The sequence below is a fragment of the Drosophila melanogaster genome, chromosome X, assembly GCF_000001215.4.
Source record: "Drosophila melanogaster chromosome X".
Lineage (NCBI taxonomy): Eukaryota > Metazoa > Arthropoda > Insecta > Diptera > Drosophilidae > Drosophila > Drosophila melanogaster.
In genome coordinates this window covers 13,593,294-13,612,105 of record NC_004354.4, presented here as the reverse complement: position 1 = coordinate 13,612,105, position 18,812 = coordinate 13,593,294, and the positions used below count along the sequence as shown (strand labels likewise).

General features: G+C 40.7%; 3 protein-coding genes and 1 long non-coding RNA gene across 22 annotated transcripts; 2 read left to right on the top strand and 2 right to left on the bottom strand.

Moving 5' to 3' along the window:
- The first annotated feature begins 43 nt into the window (after positions 1-43).
- Positions 44-2,435, top strand: Ndc80. Its single transcript, NM_132674.3, has 4 exons — positions 44-226; positions 289-348; positions 411-795; positions 864-2,435. The coding sequence occupies exons 1-4, from the start codon at positions 141-143 to the stop codon at positions 2,358-2,360; spliced, it is 2,028 nt and encodes a 675-aa protein (NP_572902.1). The 5' UTR covers positions 44-140; the 3' UTR covers positions 2,361-2,435.
- Positions 2,436-2,576: 141 nt separating this feature from the next.
- Positions 2,577-6,425, bottom strand: CG11178 (uncharacterized protein). Of its 2 annotated transcripts, NM_167377.2 has the most exons (5): positions 6,335-6,425; positions 4,632-6,107; positions 4,022-4,423; positions 3,774-3,954; positions 2,577-3,705 (listed from the first exon to the last, which is right to left on the bottom strand). In NM_167377.2, exons 2-5 carry the CDS (start codon positions 5,659-5,661, stop codon positions 3,195-3,197), a joined length of 2,124 nt encoding a protein of 707 aa, NP_727720.1. In that variant the 5' UTR covers positions 5,662-6,107; positions 6,335-6,425; the 3' UTR covers positions 2,577-3,194. The 2 variants fall into 2 exon arrangements, with proteins under 2 accessions (NP_727720.1, NP_572901.1); NM_132673.3 differs by lacking the exon at positions 6,335-6,425 and having other exon boundaries at positions 4,632-5,962.
- A 29-nt stretch (positions 6,426-6,454) lies between these two features.
- lncRNA:CR44654 (long non-coding RNA:CR44654) lies at positions 6,455-7,747 on the bottom strand. Its single transcript, NR_123899.1, has 3 exons — positions 7,436-7,747; positions 6,994-7,208; positions 6,455-6,611 (listed from the first exon to the last, which is right to left on the bottom strand). It is a non-coding gene; the product is annotated as a long non-coding RNA:CR44654 (long non-coding RNA).
- A 1,780-nt stretch (positions 7,748-9,527) lies between these two features.
- up (upheld) lies at positions 9,528-18,632 on the top strand. 18 transcript variants are annotated; one of them, NM_001272593.2, is made up of 11 exons: positions 9,528-9,688; positions 11,989-12,036; positions 12,649-12,690; positions 13,930-13,932; positions 14,702-14,725; positions 15,358-15,730; positions 16,568-16,786; positions 16,864-16,956; positions 17,022-17,102; positions 17,743-17,821; positions 18,056-18,529. In NM_001272593.2, exons 2-11 carry the CDS (start codon positions 12,014-12,016, stop codon positions 18,310-18,312), a joined length of 1,194 nt encoding a protein of 397 aa, NP_001259522.1. In that variant the 5' UTR covers positions 9,528-9,688; positions 11,989-12,013; the 3' UTR covers positions 18,313-18,529. The 18 variants fall into 18 exon arrangements, with proteins under 18 accessions (NP_001259522.1, NP_001162744.1, NP_727718.1 ...); NM_001014738.3 differs by having other exon boundaries at positions 9,600-9,688; positions 15,358-15,727; NM_001169273.2 differs by lacking the exon at positions 14,702-14,725 and having other exon boundaries at positions 15,358-15,727.
- The last annotated feature ends 180 nt before the right edge of the window (positions 18,633-18,812 follow it).

Below are 18,812 nucleotides of genomic sequence, written 5' to 3'. Positions count from 1 at the left end.
TTTAGTAACACTAGGGTGTCAATCGCGACTGCATCCCTGGAAACTATCGATTTGCCGATAACAGGCGTTAAACGACGCGCGATTCCCAATCAAACTGAGTAAACATTTAATTTAATCAACGTAGTTTCAATAACGCCAAGATGTCGCACCTGATGCCCCGGCGGACCAGCGAGTTCCGTGGCGATGTACTGGAGGAGCGAGGCACTGCCGATAAGCGGCAAACCAGGTGAGCATCGAAATCCAACTGATCAAATCTTGTCAACGATGCAAATGCGTATCCTTTTCCAGGGCAACAAAGCGGAGCGCAGCCACGCACACTCCGTCCTCCAGCCAGGCGGCACCCAGAAGGTATGCACAACCATTTGATTATCGAAGGCACAACCAGTAATGTTTGAATCCAATCCGCATAGGCCGTCCGCATCGCGTCTGCCGCAGCCGCTGAACTTGGAGCGCGATCGGGCCAGTCAAATGGGCGTGACGCCCAAGCGAGGCCACCGGTTTGTGCCCTCCACTGCGGAGCGCGCCATTGCGCCACACTCCGACAAGAAATGGGTGGCGGAGAGGGCACAGCAGATCCTGGAATACCTACATGGCATTCAGAACAGCGAGGCGCCCACTGGACTTATTGCGGATCTATTCAGTCGGCCCGGGGGTTTGCGACACATGACCATCAAGCAATTTGTTTCCATTCTCAACTTTATGTTCCACCACATCTGGCGAAATCGCGTGACAGTGGGCCAGAACCATGTCGAGGATATTACCAGCGCAATGCAAAAGCTACAGTATCCTTATCAGGTAAGCAACTCGGATGCTCTTAGGTTTCCAGTGTTCGTTTAATTCTTAAATCCACTTGTGACTTGCAGGTGAACAAATCATGGCTTGTATCGCCAACAACACAGCATTCATTCGGCCATGTGATCGTTCTGCTGGACTTTCTCATGGACTTTTTACCGCCTCTGCCCTCGTCGGATGTGGTGGAGGAGGAGTTTCCGTTTATGGAAACCATGGAGCAGCCCAGCTCGTATCTGAATAGCATGCACTGCGAGTCGACGACCATCATGTCCACCACACAGGCGCACGCCATTCAGCTAGATGAAGACGTCAATGGTCTGCTCTTCGAAGAGGCTAGCAAATGCATTGCCTTGTGGGATCAGGAGCTTACCAATGAGGAGGCCAAGCTGCAGGCGGAGACCAGGGATCAGGTGATCAGCAAGAAGTGTGATTTGCCCGATCGCAAAGCCTTAGACCAGCTAATCGGCGATCTGAAGACGAAACTACAGCAACTGGAGAATAAGTTGCATGATCCCAGTGAAGACAATAAACTGAACAAACTGGAACGTCTTACCAAAGAGCACGATCAGCTTGCCCAACAGCTAGCTGCCAGTGAAGAGGAGCTGATCAAGAAACTGAAGTTATACGAACAGCTGTCTGCCCAGGTAGAAGAAAAACAGTCTAATCTCCGCCAGCAAATGAAGTATGAAAAGCGTCTGGAGCAGGCGGTTAACAGGCAGAAGTTCTCCGCCCAGCAGCTAAAGGAGCTTCAAATGAAGTGCGACGATATGGAAAACTACTCCAAGGCTTATGAGCGCCAGGTGAAGGAGGTGTCCGAGCTGGAGCTGCATCAGCAGGTGATGCTGTCGCGCGCCAAGCAAAAGCAACTGGATTCCGTTGAGGTCTTTAACTCGCACGTGCGCCACCTGAGCATGGACCCGGTGATTTGTGGCCTGATAAAGAGCGGCATTGGCCAGCAATCGGACCTTACTCTGCCACTAAATCCCAATCAAGAGGACATCTCGGAGAGGGTGCAGTGCCTGGAGTTGCTGGGCAAACTTCTGCAACAGCACCGCCAGCAGAATATCGATCGGCGTCAGATGTTGGACAAGCAGGTGGCCAAGGTAAAGTCTGATTCCATCGAGTTAGACACCGAAATCGCCACCATGGACTCTCAGTTGCGGGCGCAGAAACAGCGTCTGACCAAAATGGAGGCCAGTTATCGGACCAAGCGCGACATGCAGGCGCAGCACAGGCAACAGCTGCTCGAGGATCAGTACGACCAGACCGCCCGTCTGGATGAGTTGGAGAAGAGGGAGAAGCAGGCGCTGGAAAAGCTGGAAGCCAGCAAGCAACGGAACGAGGATCTACTCACCGCTGCTGAGCAGTTTCAGGAGCAGGATCTCAAGGCCCGCCAAGATCGCCTGGAAAAATGCGAGCAGAAGCTGGCCAAAGCGGAGGACCAGCTGCTCGCCGTGGAATCAAAGGTCAACGCGACTCAGGCCAAGCTGAACGAGGTGGAGCAAAAGGTGTACTCCGCCAAGCTGCCATCCTTTCAGCCCGTGCTAGATGCCATCAAGAATCATTGATTTGATCCGGATGTTTTGTTGTAGTCCAGTTGATCTGTAAGGAATTTATTAAAGAGTATTCTTTGTTTTCAAATTAAAAAAGACAATGAAGCTGTCTGCAATGTTCAATGTTTTATGTTTTATGAAATGCATTTATTTTTGATTACATTTGAATTAGGTAAATTGAGTTGAACACAGCGGTTCCTGGACAAAGGAGGGGATGATACTCCATAATATCAGATTTCTTAAGTTCTTTATTGCCACACGTATTACGGATTTCATTACGGATCTCCGCTGCCTTTTTTGGGATTACAAATTGCACTTGGAACGGTTTAGCTTTACATGGTTATACATATGTATACACTGAGTGGTGGGTAAATACGGCAAGGGTAACTTAAGCGTAGGTATCTATAAATATTAAATAATATTATCATTTGGCCAATTTTGTGTAGTTTAGCGTGCGATTGACTTGTGCCACAAAAAAGTTGCAGGGAAACGTTTGCATTTATTGCTATTAAATTAATTAATTTGGATATTTCATTTGTGTGCGCTTTTTTCGTATTCGTAGATATATATTTTGTCATTTTTGGGCTTAAAATAAACGAAAATGAGGTATTATTTCAATTAGTAGTGATGTATCTCATAGTATATTGTCGCTCGATCATAAATCCTAGGTTTCTGTGTACCACAAGTCAACCAACTACAGAATATGTATGGGTATACAAAAAAATAGGGGGGAAGTTCGAGTAGTAGTTATAAATTCAACATTGAGACTGAGACAATATGTTGTGTAATAAATAAATATCATTTAGCTTAGTTCAATTCTATACAATGACCCCGATAGTGCTAACGTCCTCAGACAATGAAGACATCGCCACTGCTGCGCTCCACGGCCGAGGTGGCCACATCGCCGCCACATCCTGGCCGACCGGCTTGGCTTGCAGCCGCAATCTTGGGCTCCTCCGATTGCGCAGTTTTGTCCAACAGCTCCGCCTCGCGTCCAATCTCGACGATGCCTTGCGGCTTGTCGCAGCTGACGCTCTGTGACTCGTGCGACTCGTGTGCCTCTTCCTGGCCAGCCAGGTGGATGCTGACTCCCGCCACGTCAAGGTCTTCGACGTCCTTATGATTCTGGAATGTAACTGAGATCTCTTGGGCTGCAGCTCCTTCGCTTACATCCCCTTCCTGCCCATTCGAGCTGCTGGTCGCAGGCCCTGCATTTGTTGCATTGGGCGGGGCCGTCGTGATGGATGACCACCAGCTGGAGAAGGCGCCCTTGGCCTGGGATATGGCACCGCCCACTGCACGACTCGTCGTGTTTACCGCCTGGTTGATTTTTCGCCCACTCTCGCTATTTTGCATGGTTCTGCAAATTTCAAGTGTTTAGAAACTTAGTTCCCCTTCGGTATGGATTTCAGGATTTTAACCGCTTACTGTGCTAGTTTTAGTTTCATGTCCGCCACGGACAAGGTGCCGGCGAAGGGATGACCAGCGGGCAGGGCCTCAAAGAACTCGGGTTCGGGCCTAACGTCGTACCATTCCTGAAAGCATTGGGTGCGCTTGAAGGCGCCCATGAAGTGCGCATTGAAATGATCGTTGTCCTTTGGCGTGGCATCTGTAAACAAACAAATTTACATTTACATTTGATGGTTCAACTAAAAGCTAACAAAGATTGCACACACCTGGAGCCACAGCAGTTCGCAAGAGTGCGAGAATATAGCCCTGAAACTGCTCCCGTATCCAGTACTCGCTGCCCTCGGCATCCTCCTTTGGCGATTGCACATGCTTCATGATGTAGTCCATGTAGCGCAGATCCTCGGTGCTCAGCACCAGCTGACGCCTGAGCTCCGGATCGTGGGCATCCAGATTGGCCGCCTCGATGTCCACCAGGACGTCAGCCAGCTGACGTTTCTGCTGGAAAAGCACGTTGGAGGTGCCGATGACATAGGAGAGCACCATGGGATCGCTGAGCAGGTCCATGTACGGTAGCGACAGATACGGCAGGCAGAGGTTGCCGCTGGCGAAGATGCTGACCGGTGCCCGATACTCATCCGGATTGACAGCGCACAAGGCGGCGAGGTTGGCTATGGACGAAACATTTACACGGATCAGTTAACTGCGTCATACGTAATATTTAATGTCTGCACGCTCCTATCTCCTATCTAGAATGATTCACTTATATGGCATGATATGTATAAGAATAAACGCAATAACAAAGGTTACAATTGACTAAAATGTGCCTAAATCTGCTAGTTACGCCAAACACGGGGATAGACTTCTTGGGCTACTCACACGCTAGTGTGTCCACGCTGGCCTCTCTGGTCAGCGAGCTGTTCCTGCCGTTCGATGAGTCCTGCGACTGTGAGTTGGGCGTGGAACGCGTCGACGTGTCATCGCCACTGACCTGCTCCTCGCCCGCCGACGCTGCGGATGAGACGAGGGCCAGCTCTTCGGCCTCGCCCTCCACCGCTGTGGCGCTCTCGGGCGTCAGTTTCTGCTCATCGGTGGCAGCTGCTACGGAAGCCACTGCCTCCAGTTCCGCTTCGGCTTCGGCCTGCGCCTCCCGCTGCAGGGAGTCAGTGAAATCCGGCATGGGCGACAGGGGACGCGACGTGCGCACACAGGCCACCTCCTGGAAGCCCTTCTCCAGCAGCCGCGGCACCAGCGATGCCATGCCCAGGATCAGCACACACATTTGGCGTACGGGCGAACCGAAACACACCACTCGTCGCTGCAGCAGCATTAGTTTGAAGAGCATTAGCGTCTTGTGGCGCCAGTGGAGTACGATCTCGCGCAGCGACAGCCCCACGTGAAAGTGGCGCAACGGGCGGCGCGACTCGTCGTCCTGGAGGCAGGCATTTAGCTGCTGATAGGCCTTGGCCAGCAGTTCCGTGCCGGAGAAGTCGCCCTGATCGAAAAAGGCATCGGCAATGAGGGCTAGCTTCACCTCGATGTACCCGTAGATGGGCAGGCGGGCCAATATGCAAACGGACTTCTGAACGGTGCTGCGCGTGAGGTCCGCTGTCCGGATCTTTAGCTTCTCCACGCGTATCTGGCGATAGCAGGACACGCCGTAGATACTCTCAGCCGGCTCATACAAACTGGGCAGGTTGAAGAACACCGTGTCCTCGGCAAAGTTATGCGAGCCGTCGGGCAGAGCCAGAGTGGGCAGGTACTTCCAGCCGGAGGGGCATTCGTTGCGTCCCGTGGAGCCCGAGATTAGCGGCGGATGCGAGAACTCCACCTGGCAGCCCAGCTTGTGGTGGAAGCCCACCACGAGGATGTGCAGGATCGGTGGCTTGTTCTCCGGCTCGCTGGCCATCGTTGGTCGTTATCCTTGTACCAAGGAGCAAGCGGTGTCCACAAAAAATGCGTTTTTTGCCTGCAAAATGAATATCCAATTGGATTGGCCACTACCACATCGGCCCTCTCGCTCGCACTCGTGTAACCACGCCACGCAATTGTTGTTCTATTCGGACCACGGCGCACTTATTTTGTGTTGCAATTATCTATCTGTCGTATTTAACTTTCTTTCTTTACGATTTCCAAGCGATTTTGTTTTTATTCTATTTTCTTGTTTGTGATAGCGTATCGATATCAGGAGGCGTTATTTTGTACTCCAATTAGATGTGCATTTGCCGGTTATCGATATGTTTCGCTTCGACCAACGGCATTATCGACTACACCAGTACGAAAATTGGCGGTTACTTTTGAATTTGAAATAACCATTGAAGAATTAGAATCACGCTAATATGAACGAAAATAAAACTTCACAGTGTAATTTGTTTTTGTATCTCATTAATCTTTATTAAGAAACAATACAAGAAATATATTTACTTTAAATACAAGATAAAATACTATTCAGAAAAAAAGGATAATTAAATTTTTTGATTTTAATGAGTGAAGTTACAAGTTTCACGAGATCAGAATTAATGCATGGTAAAAAAATGTATTTACTTTTATACAAAAATACCCGTAAGCATCATCCAACTTACCAAAATCGAAACTATCATTACGAGTATGTTGAAATAGTTGTAACATTTTGGTTTTAGTCGCGATTTTGTTGGCTTGACTACTGATACACATTTCCAAGTGTCAACAAGCCGAAAATTAAGTCAAAAACAAATTCTGAAAATAAACGTGTAATACTATACATATAGTAGACGGAGCATTAGGTACTATATAGCCAGACTGTGTATGATGGCTCTGTTCTTAAACGTTTTTATATTTTCTGCTGTTTTCATCTTGGGGTTTCTTCTATGTGTCTTTTTTCTTATGGATTTTTCCGTTGTTTCCTTTTCCCCAATTTTTTTTTGCTTTTTTTAATTGGTCTGTTTTCATTTCATTTAATTTAGTTAGAGCGTATTTTTAAATCGAACATCCAACATATAGATTCTAAAATTGGCACACATCGCTTGTTTGTTCTTTACAAAATATGTTTGCTTGACCTGATCTTATTCATTGAAAAGTTTATGAATTATATATTTTAACTTTAAACTGGAAAGTGCATTGATTTAATGTGTTAAATACATTTAAGTTTATAATAGGAAGCTCTTACTATTCTGGTCACTAAAATCTAAAATTGAAAAGAACATATTTCAGAATTTTAACTGTTTTCTTGCATCATACACAGTAGAAAAAAAATGCAAGTGACACAGCCAACAATAGCTTATTATTTAAGATTGCACCGATTGCAATCAATTCAAATTATTCGACACTTTGGATACGCTGTTCATTCATATAATCCCAGGGCCATCGTTCTTGTCTGAAATCAAATATTTTTCCAGATCTTGGATAATGTTTATGTTATTCCTGATCTATGCAGATATTAGCCACAGTTCCCCGTAAACATCGCCCCAGAAAGCTAACCTATAGATAGACATATAGAAGATATTTAAACAAATACATATACATACTTTAATATATATATATATATATATATATTTTTTATATCGGGCATCTTCGTGCATACGATCGGCACTAAAAACCGAAGGCTACAGACGAATAGCGCCCACACAAAACGTCCAAAAATAGAACAACAAAAATTCGAAACTGTGCTATTTGTTATTCCCTGATTTTCGAATATTCTGACTTGCCTTTCTAACATTCTGATATTCGGACATTCAGAAGATGATGCGAATTGAAATTTACTTGAATACGGCATACGGCATACCCGACTTTCCACCCACTTTCACGCCCACATATGTATATATCTGCACATGTCCGTACTTCTGGTCTACGGATCACTGAGCTATTTGGCCCGATGTTTGCAATAGGTTCGTAGTTGTTTATTGAACGGAGGATGTTATGTGAATCCAGCCAGATGGCAGGCAAAAATTGGAAGCAGCTAAAAAAGCGCTTACAGATGTCGTTTATATCTGGACAGAACACGCCCGTACCATTTCATGCACTAAATCCCAGATAACTCGAACTGCCCACCTGTGTCCCATTGCGATTCTGTAGTTTTGTGGTTTTTGGCAAGCCATGCATAATACCTAGACCCATACATATCACATACACATACATATCTAATTATCTATGCATACATATCTATCTATCTGCGTATCTGGTGTGTGCATTTTGCATTTCGCAGAGGTGCAGATACAAAAATGTTCTAAATTTAAGATACTTGGTAACCAAAAACGAAATCAAAACAAATGCCGAAACTTTGCGACTATATAGTAATTTTACTATTGGAGAATATTGTAATATATATAATTTTAAAATAATATTCATCGCATGTTTTTAATTTACACAGAAGTCTATTTATTTGAACAACTTGTTTATGCAAGGAATTAAGAGAAGTCTTAAATTAATTTTTCTATAATCATATATAATGTAATGTAATCATAATATAATGTAATGTAATCATATATAATGTAATCATGTATGTATAAAAATTTTTACCCAGATTTTGAGGAACTTTGAGATAGCCCAAATATTTTTTTTTGCAGTATTAATAATTTAAGAAGATACAAGTGCAAGCGAAAAACTAAAAATTTTTTTTTTTTTTTATATTCTTCTAGAATTTATATCTAATTTTATGAAAAATTTGGCAAAAAAAAAAACAACGGAAATCGATGTTGATGAAAGTACATTTTTAAAATATTGTAAGTTTTTGCTTTATTTTAATTTTATTAATACTAGAATACAGAAACAAAATTAAATACAGAACAAAATATGTTTCACTACCCTTACTTAATACAAATATTTCTTATGTGTTATGATGTTTATTAAACGATATGAAAAAATTAATTTTTTTGGCAAAATTTACATATAGGAAAAAGAGATTTTGTCAAATTCTTCAAATTGATTTTGTATGCTTCGAAAAAATAACCCAATAAAGAATGAATTAAATTCGATAGCTTAAAGTGCTGCAAGGCGCGTAAGTGTATCTGAAACTATTTGCCAAAAGTATCTGTTAGAAAGTAAAATAAAAAAAATAGCATAGAAAAAGGAGAGAAATAAAAAAAGAAAATCGGAACAATGACGAATAGATTCAAGTGTTAGACAAATGGCAATGCGATGGGGCCACCTAAGGCCGTTCGACGTCAGCAGTTCGATCGCGATATAGATATAGGTAAATAAATATATATATATATATATATATATATAGGGGGTGATCGGTGATCGCGGCGGACTGGGTTGGAGATTTTGTAGGGCGTGCACTCTGGGGTTCAAATGCTGCAACGATCCGCTGAGGAATCCAAACTATATGTGCTATATATCGGCACGAACATCTGTACGTATATATTATAGAGCAATATATGCAGGCCGACTTTTTAATGGCTGTGAAATTTATGCTCTACGATATTTGATTCCAAAAACAAATGTGTAAAATGCCGCCAACGCACCGAACGTCCGTATGCGCTATATACTTATTGTATGATCTAGTTATGTGCGTGCGCCATTATGGTCTAATGTATAGTATATACTAATATCGTATGCCTCATCTCGCTCTGGCCAAAATGGAAAATTGGAAAACTCGACGGCGGCTGTGTGCGTGTACAAGTTTATGTTTCAGCTGCAGCCCACCTGAAAAATTCACCCAAAACACATCGAACACAGCCAACACAGGCAGGCGCACCCACCACCACCCACTTGTTGCCACATCGGCCAGCGATATGTGGCATATAGCGCTGGCCTGCTCGCACACATGGCCAGCTATTGGCTATATAGAAAGGCGATCGGTGTGTGCGTGGAAATGGCTTTTCCGCGAACGCGACGAAAAATTCTTTAACATAACGTGTAGCAGCGCTTTTCATCGTCAGTTTGGTTAGTCGAACCGCAGCATTCGCTCCTACGACGTCAGCTGCTCGGACTTCAATTCAATTTGTTTTTCTCCCTAAGTAAGTTTTTTTTTTTCTGTTTCTGCTCTACTGCTGCTTCACATCTCCTTCAAATGCTGCATCACCAAAAAAATAAAAAGAAAATATAAAATAAACTTGTGTGCCTAAAAACGAAAAGAAAGTTATCGAAAACGAGAAAACCGAATCCTTTGCGAATAAACCACGAACCACGAACATCAACAAAAGAAAGTTACGAATTGGAAAATCCTAGTGTTATATAACATTTTATTTTTTTTTTTGAAATTTTTTTAAAGTGCAATCTACGAACAAATAGTGCGAATAAATGACTTGAAAGCCACCAAAAAAACGAACTCTGAAGCCAACTTTTTCAAAAAATTTTTTTTTTTTAAACTTTTTTTTTTTATTATGGCTAAAGGCTAAAAATAATTTGAAAAAATTCGCCCAGGCATTGGCGGCGCCAAAAACAATATTCAACGGCAACTACAACAACAGGATTAGCCGCAGCAGCAACAACAACAACAAAATCAAAAGCAACAACAATGCCAGACAGGAATCTATACATATAAATATACATATACATATATGTATATCTTTTTGCTTTCTGAAAGTGTTATATGATCTGAGAGGAAAAGTTCTCAAATTTTTTTCGACGAATTTTAAAAATAAATTCGATTCGTATGTGTGCGCGAGCGAGTGTGTTTTTACCTTGGCAAAATGTCCAAGATACACACACACACACACACAGAGAAACACACACACACAGATACGTAGAGTGAAAACTTTTTTCAATAGCTTTCCGCGCAGGCGCCGATCAGATATGTTAAAGATATAGTAGGCGAAAACGAGACGGAACTATAGCCACCCACACAAGATCGATGGCGAATAGAGATCTGGAGATTTTTGGAGGATATATATAGGACTATAAATGGAAACAGGGCACAGATAGATTGAATTAAAGAAAGGGAAATTTGTAGAGTAAATTCGATAAGGATATAATGACAGGATATAAAAACAGCATATGACAGTTTTATGTTGCTAGGCAGGAAGTAGCTAACACTTACTCAAACTTTGAACTTGAAAAGACAAAAAGTAAGATTCAAAACCATGTTTTTGAAACTAACATGTATGATCAGTAACATTTTTGTATATGTAAGTGTGAAAAGACGATAGACGTATATTTCTGATAGTCTGTCGGATGATATTTAGATCATTACCAGTTTCAATTGAAAAGTTTGTTCAATTTTTCCAGAACTTTTCTCAATACATTTCACATCATTTCCAAGCACTTGCCCCAAAACTGACCCAGTTTATCTAAGGCTAAAAATACAAGCTCAGCAATTGCACTTCCACGCAAAAGTGCAAAGATTATAGAAATAGAATATTCATAATCATAGAAATTTCAAATAGCATATTAAATATATAAATTCGTGGCATAATAACTGGCATAGATATATACAGGCGATCTATGAATGGCATTTGATTTGATTTTCTTTTCATTACACACAAGTACGCCCAAATATATATCAATACATATACATATATAAATTGAAAAGCTTCTTTAGATTTTCCGATTTAGTGCCAAGGTAAAAAAAAAAACGAAAATTTTCAAAAAAGGCTTTGTCCGAAGCTTTTTGATGTTTTCGGAAGCTTTCGGCTCTCGGGAAATTCAATACTGCCCCAAAGTCTATTTTTAATTGAGAAAAAATCGGAGGAAAATGAAAAAACACACATACATAGATTGGACTACGACTCTCTCCTTCGCACACACACAGTTATAGATTGTGGATATAGATAGCATGGGAAATTAAATAATTTTAGAGCAGAGCGTACGGAATTTATCGTTTATTTTTTTCTTCTTGAATTTGAAAGATTATGATGTGAGGACGAGACATTGTTGCCGGCTATAAAAAGACAGGTCGCCCTGCCTACATATACACAGCGGAATCGCATATACATATATATTATATACATATATATAGGGGGAAAGATCCGTCTAAATATAGAGTTATCGCAGGGCGATCAAAGGCTGCTTCAAGTACAGTGAAACCCTGAATAGAAAATAGACAAGGGGTTATCAAAAAGGGCAATCATTTGTTGACTTGTTTGCACACCTGTATTTCGCTGTTCTATTGTTGTTGCTGCTTTGGCTAAAAAAGGGGTTATATTTAATAAGCATTATTTTTAATATCAATTGAATTCAAAAAGAAATATAATAATGGAACACATTCACGTTTTTGGTGTCTTTCCTATTCTATTACAATGGCTTCCTAATTTAATCTTAAATATATGCATTTGAAGACTAAACTAAACTTTTTATTTTCTATATATTGTTATTGCAGGTTTTTTCAACCCTAAACCGTAGCCATGTCCGACGATGAAGAGTACACGTAAGTAGAACCCATGGAATATGTAGGACAAGATGCAAATATTAAGTATACGACGCGTATGACCGCGAACAAGATTTAAAAGTGTGTAAAGTAAACAGATAACTTAAGTAAAGTAGCAAAGTTGAAGAGAAGTATTCGATGGTCTCGTTTGAACCCTTGTTGTTATACGTACTAACTAATTCAACGATCAGATTTTTGTGGATTCTTGTAAGAGAACTTTTTGTAATCACATTTACCAGTGGCACCTATTTTGATCTGTACTCCTTTCTATCTATTTCCACGCATTGTCATCCCTGAACCCGAACCGAAAAACCGACCACGATCCCAAAAACCTCCACAACCACAACCCATGAATCTGTTCGAACAACCGCTAATGTTGTCGTTTCGTTTCTTTTGAAATCAACAACTAATAACAATCAACAACTATTCAACAACAACCACACGACAATTCAACAACAAATCAACAATATCACCTCTGCACCCGTGTGCCGTGTGTAACCCTGCACTTTCACTCCAAAATATATATATAAAAAAAAACACCTTATTCAAAAATCTTAAACCAAAAAATATAAAAAAAAACCAAAATTCGTTTAATTACGAACTCGAAAGCAGCTCCGAGGAGGAGGAGGTTGTCGAGGAAACCCGCGAGGAGACGTAAGTACATTTTTGTTGCCGATTTTTGTCGACATCTTTTGTTGGTTTTGGTGCAGCAGCCTAAAGAACTCGATTGGTGTTCACTTATGTCTATCTTTTTTTTTTTTTTGTTTTTGCCCTAACTATAACAAATTTTTTGATTTTTTTCGAAACCGAACCTTGCCCACCATTTTGTATTCCAAATTTTCTATATGTGTTGTATTTTGTCAATGTCTGCAATATAAAAAACCACCCTTTTTTTAAAATTGGTAGAAATATGTATTCCCCAAAAAAGATTTGAAAAAAAAAAAACACCCAGAAACCCGAAACCAACCCAACATTTTTGTTTTGTGTACTCGTCTGTAAATAATTTTATTTGTTTATTAATTTATCTTTAGTTTTTATTTTTTATTCTGTTTTGTGTACATTTTTGTTATTTCTTTTGGTTTTTGTTTTCAATGTGTTGTTGTGTGTCTATAAAAACCAAAATTGAATTTAGAATTAAAAGTATACGATCACAAAATCAATATCCGATAATTGTACAAAATTTACTAATGGAACCCGAGAGCAAACCCCACCCACCCACTGTTCACCCCACACCCACTCAAGCAGCGAGTTCATAGTTCATACCCCCTCCCGAAAAAAAAAACCTAGCGAAAAATTGGCAAATTGTGTATATAAAAGCTGTGTGTATCCCCACCACCACCACCCACCACATGTGTATGAAACTGTGTTCAAAATAATGGTAGTAGTAATTTTCTATAAAAATAGAACAAATATTGCGTATACGTAGCTCGGAAAAGTCATCGATTTTAATAAGATTGATACAAAATAGACAAAAATTGATTAATTTATTAATATTAATACCAATTTTATGTTAAAAACAACTAAACATCCACTTATCCATTGCGTATATTTGATTATCATTTAATAATTGAACTATTATTTTGAACCCAGTCGGATTTTTACTGTGTATTTTTGTATCACTTGTAACACGTCTTTTGTCTATCTGTCTATCTATTTTTTTACCATCGTATCTCCCGACTCTCCCCACAAGATAATACATTTCCAAAGCCGTAAAACGCAATTTCCAAATTCTAAAAAAAAAAAGACTTTTGACCAAAAGTTAACTTTCTGCCTATCGCTGGCCTGGCTTAGCAAAAGTGTTGTTGCCTATAAGACTTGGAAATCATTGATATCAATTCTGTTTATCTCTCTCTTTCTCTCTTCCATCTCTTTTTGATCTCGTTCTTGTTGCAGGAAGTAAGTAAATTGTGTGAGAAACCAATGAAACGAAGAAAGAAAGACCTATAAAGATCCCACATATCTGTATAAAAGTTTTTTTTTCTCCCCAAATTACTCTTTGCCTGGCCCCAAAATTACGTATATGCTCGTTTGCCAATTTCTGAAAAAAATTGAAAACAAAAATTCAAGTTTTTGTGTGTGCATTTCTGCTCCATATGCATCAGAGAACCAGTTCCAGTTCCAGAACCAGCTCCAGTACCAGTTCCAGTTCATACTGTACAAAGATTCGTTGCTTGGAATCATTTTTGAGTTTTCTTTAGAACAACAACCAACCAGAAAACAACAAACAAAACCAAACCAAAAACAATTACGTACCAACCATTACAAAATTAATTATTCTTTTCAACCTTTTATGCAAATATCTCTCTATATATATTCTCCATCTTATCTTCTTCTTTCATTTCGTTTACCAAAAAAAAAAAAAAAAATAATAATGAAAAATAAAAAAACAACAAACAAACCAATATATTTTGCAAATGAATTTTTTAAAACAACCAACCGTTTTTCTCTTTCTTTTCAACGTTCCTTTTTGTTTGAAAACTGAAATAACGAAAACAATCGCATTTTGTATGAACTTTTCGAACCGAAACCCACAACAAATATCAATCAATCAATCGAAACCATCGTGAATTTGTCAATTTTTGAAACACAAAACCAATATATATATATATAAATAAAAAATATCACCACCTCCATGTTTGTTGCCACCTCAATGCCTCACGTATAGAAAACCACCTCAGACACCAGCCGAGTAAGTCTATGTACAAAAAACAAATGTGAACAACAAATGAAACCAGAACGCTAACCAAGACTAAACCCTTAGAGTTATCTTAAGATCGTCCCCGATTAATCCGCCTGTGCGTGTCCTGTAAAACACTCAAAACCAAATAAAATATAAAAATTAAAAAAAAAAAATAAAATAGTTTCTAAGGTGTAAACTGTACCTCTGTAGCAAGCACTACTCAACACAAACTCTTACTCACCACAACTCACCACTCCAGTGCCATCGAAGCAATCCCCCTATCTTTTTTGGTGTGTTTCTGTTCTGTTTCTGTTTTTTTTTTTATAACTAGAGTAGTAATATTGCCATACGTAGAATGTAGTTATCTAATGCTTTCTCACATCAGCACTTTGGTGGATACTAATTGTAAAAACAACTCTTTGACTTTCGGAACCAAATCGAAAAAAAAATAATCTAAATATAATCACCAAACAAATAAACAGGCTGTTAGAAATTCCGTCAAAATTCTGTAATTAATTTAAATGCCTAGACATTACTCGTAGTACTAGTGGCTATCGAAGAAAGCGATCGCGATCCGACAGATTAAACTAATCGAGTTCTTTCTCATTCCCGAACCCGTCCCTTACCGTAACGATCATCAGAGGAGAGGGCGATCCAGAGTTCATCAAGCGTCAGGACCAGAAGCGCTCCGACCTCGATGATCAGCTGAAAGAATACATCACCGAGTGGCGCAAACAGAGATCCAAGGAGGAGGATGAGCTGAAGAAGCTGAAGGAGAAGCAGGCCAAGCGCAAGGTCACCCGCGCCGAGGAGGAGCAAAAGATGGCCCAGCGCAAGAAGGAGGAGGAGGAGCGCCGTGTCCGTGAGGCTGAGGAGAAGAAGCAGCGCGAGATCGAGGAGAAGCGCATGCGTCTCGAGGAGGCCGAGAAGAAGCGCCAGGCTATGCTGCAGGCCATGAAGGACAAGGACAAGAAGGGCCCCAACTTCACCATTGCCAAGAAGGATGCAGGCGTGGTAATTATATGAGATTTCATCAATGCCGGTTGCTGATACGCCTCCGTCTTCCCACCTCCCCCCATTTGTCTCTCTCTCTCTCTCTTCCTGTTTTCGTTTTCTTCTTTTTCGTTCTTTTTATTTTATATTTGATTCCAAATCAATTCCATTTTAAACACCTCATTTGCCACCCGTCGTGTCCATCGATCATCATCAATCGCCTTAATCGTCGGTTTTTGAATTCATCGATCATTTGTAATCCTTAATCGTTTGTGTTGCGCCCGAATCGATCATCCACAATCGTTAATCGTTTGTGTTTTTTGGCTCCCATCAATCATTCGCAATCGTTTATCCTGTGTATTTGATTCAAAAATCGATCATTCCGACATTTCTCAATCGTTAATCGTCTGTGTTCATATCGATCGCTTAAAAATATGCCTTTAAAACACTACACTGTAATGTGAAACTGAAACAACAAAACATATTTTTTTGTTTTCTTTTTTCTTTTACACAACAAACAAAACAAAAAAAAAAAAAAAACAAACACACGCATGTACACACACCAAACACGAACAAACAAAATATCACTTTGTTTTGCGCTCTTTTCTCTGTGTGTGTCTATCTCTCTCACTGTTTGTCTCTCACCACGTTTGTACCGCACGTACCAAAAATCAAATCTCAAAAATCCGAAAAATCAAAAAAAAAAATATATATATAACTACATATATATAAAAACACAACGAAATGTGTCTGCTATGCAAAACAAAACTAAAAACAAATATTAAAACGCATCCTGCGCGAAATTCGAATCGAACCAAAAAAAAAAAAAAAAAACTCGCCACATGAAACAAAAAATAGTTGGGACTCTCGTCCGCCGCCATGGAACGCAACAAGACTAAGGAACAGTTGGAGGAGGAGAAGAAGATCTCGCTGTCGTTCCGCATCAAGCCCTTGGCCATCGAAGGATTCGGCGAGGCTAAGCTGCGCGAGAAGGCCCAGGAGCTGTGGGAGCTCATTGTCAAATTGGAAACTGAGAAGTATGACTTGGAAGAAAGGCAGAAACGTCAGGACTACGATGTGAGTACCACTTGGCTTAGGCCTATAAATCCGCAAGGGAACACATTTATGCTGACACCCATGTCGTCCATTGACAGTTGAAAGAGTTGAAGGAAAGACAGAAGCAACAGCTCAGGCACAAAGCCTTGAAGAAGGGTCTCGACCCGGAAGCTTTGACTGGCAAATACCCGGTAAGTTAGCCTTACAATTTGGAGATGCCTGGCTCACATAGCTAACGTGACACATTTCCCCACAGCCCAAGATCCAAGTCGCCTCCAAGTATGAGCGACGTGTGGACACCCGCTCTTATGACGACAAGAAGAAGCTCTTCGAGGGTGTAAGTATTCGGGTTTCCTCACTAAAGCTAACTATACTTGGGTATTTTTTTGGGTTGCCTCTTTGTAAAACTGTATCAATATTACGCACATTTAGGGCTATAATACGGTCTATGCGGAAACCTTAGAAAAGACCTGGCAAGAAAGACAGGAAAGATTCACTCAGCGCACAAAATGTAAGCGTCCGCTGAAGCATTCACGTCTACGTGGCTCTCTTCTTCTGTATCCTATCTATCTATTGTTTTATGTTTACATCATAAACTATGTTTTTTGTTCGTATCACTGCCACCGAAAGTACAGTCATGTCAAAAGGTTGAGGCGGTTCCAACACTACTAAAAGTACAGTCACGGAAAAAGTAAGGGCTACCAAAAGTAGAGTCATGTTTGAAACACAATCAAAAGTACAGTAACGTCAAAAGGTTGGGTCGTTAATGGTCAATTACGTGATAGATTTGACAAGTAACTAGGGGTATTTTTTGGTCTTTCTGGGCGGCTGGCAACCAATAACGCACCTAACGTCTACTCTCTTTTTATCTCTTTCTATGTTTTATGTACCATATTTCATAATTGTCAACTGTATGTTGTACTGTGCTCATAAAATCACACACCAAAACACGAACACAACACTGTTACTACACACAGGGCTGGGATGAGATCTCCAAGGACTCGAACGAGAAGATCTGGAACGAGAAGAAGGAGCAATACACCGGCCGTCAAAAATGTATGTACTTTAGATCAGATGCGAGTTATGTAGCTAGGGTAAATGGGGATCAACTGTACCCCTTTCAAAGGGACGACAACAACAGAACAACATTCATTAATTTGTTCATTGTCGTGCTGTGTTTTATTTTATTTTAATTTTTTTTCTGTTTCCTGTCGATTTGTTTCGATTATCTAACTATTTCGATTTGTGGTAGCAATATGCTAATTGTAATCCGATACTTTTAATCCATAGCCAAACTGCCAAAGTGGTTCGGCGAGCGACCAGGCAAGAAGGCCGGTGAGCCCGAGACACCCGAGGGCGAGGAGGACGCCAAGGCCGATGAGGACATCGTCGAGGATGATGAGGAGGTCGAGGAGGAGGTCGTCGAGGAGGAAGATGAGGAGGCCGAGGAGGATGAGGAGGAGGAGGAGGAGGAAGAGGAGGAAGAAGAGGAAGAGGAGGAGGAAGAGGAGGAGGAGGAAGAAGAGGAAGAGGAGGAGGAGGAATAGACCAATCCACACTCTGGGCCCGCCCTCGCGCACCACTTTCCTTCACCACTTTTCGTAAAAACAAACACTACATTTAAATACCAAAGCCAAACAATTTTAATAAAAGTAAATGAATGAACTAAGTAGTTAACAACTTGCTATTCAAAATCAAAAACTCAACATCTTTTTTATTGAATCGAGAAATGTAAGATTTCTTTTAAAATAAAACATCAAAACCAACACCAACTAAGTCAAATACTAGCAAAACCAAAAACAAGCAACCAAAAAAAAAAAAGATAAGCAATCAAGATATTAAAGTGTGTTATGGCATCATATCTATGAAAACTTTCTGTTGTTTGTGTGCATGTCTGTGTGTATCGATAGTGGGGATAGTGGATACCTACCTATTCATCCAACGATGGACCGGATTCCCAGCGTTCTTTGTAAACTTCCAGCCGAAGATGGTGTTTTCTGGATTGATCTCTTTTCAATAATTTTCTGAAAGATTCCATTTAAGTATC

What these genes read in the sequence shown, in the direction of transcription:
- Ndc80 (NM_132674.3), top strand. Translation starts at nt 141, where the DNA reads ATGTCGCACCTGATGCCCCGGCGGACCAGCGAGTTCCGTGGCGATGTA. An exon ending in GCCGATAAGCGGCAAACCAG is followed by an intron (nt 227 to 288) that starts GTGAGCATCGAA and finishes ATCCTTTTCCAG; the next exon opens with GGCAACAAAGCGGAGCGCAG. An exon ending in AGCTACAGTATCCTTATCAG is followed by an intron (nt 796 to 863) that starts GTAAGCAACTCG and finishes TGTGACTTGCAG; the next exon opens with GTGAACAAATCATGGCTTGT.
- CG11178 (NM_167377.2), bottom strand. Translation starts at nt 5,661, where the DNA reads ATGGCCAGCGAGCCGGAGAACAAGCCACCGATCCTGCACATCCTCGTG. An exon ending in CAGCGTGGACACACTAGCGT is followed by an intron (nt 4,424 to 4,631) that starts GTGAGTAGCCCA and finishes TTTCGTCCATAG; the next exon opens with CCAACCTCGCCGCCTTGTGC. An exon ending in ATGAAACTAAAACTAGCACA is followed by an intron (nt 3,706 to 3,773) that starts GTAAGCGGTTAA and finishes TGAAATTTGCAG; the next exon opens with AACCATGCAAAATAGCGAGA.
- up (NM_001272593.2), top strand. Translation starts at nt 12,014, where the DNA reads ATGTCCGACGATGAAGAGTACAC. An exon ending in AGAAACGTCAGGACTACGAT is followed by an intron (nt 16,787 to 16,863) that starts GTGAGTACCACT and finishes GTCCATTGACAG; the next exon opens with TTGAAAGAGTTGAAGGAAAG. An exon ending in CTTTGACTGGCAAATACCCG is followed by an intron (nt 16,957 to 17,021) that starts GTAAGTTAGCCT and finishes ATTTCCCCACAG; the next exon opens with CCCAAGATCCAAGTCGCCTC.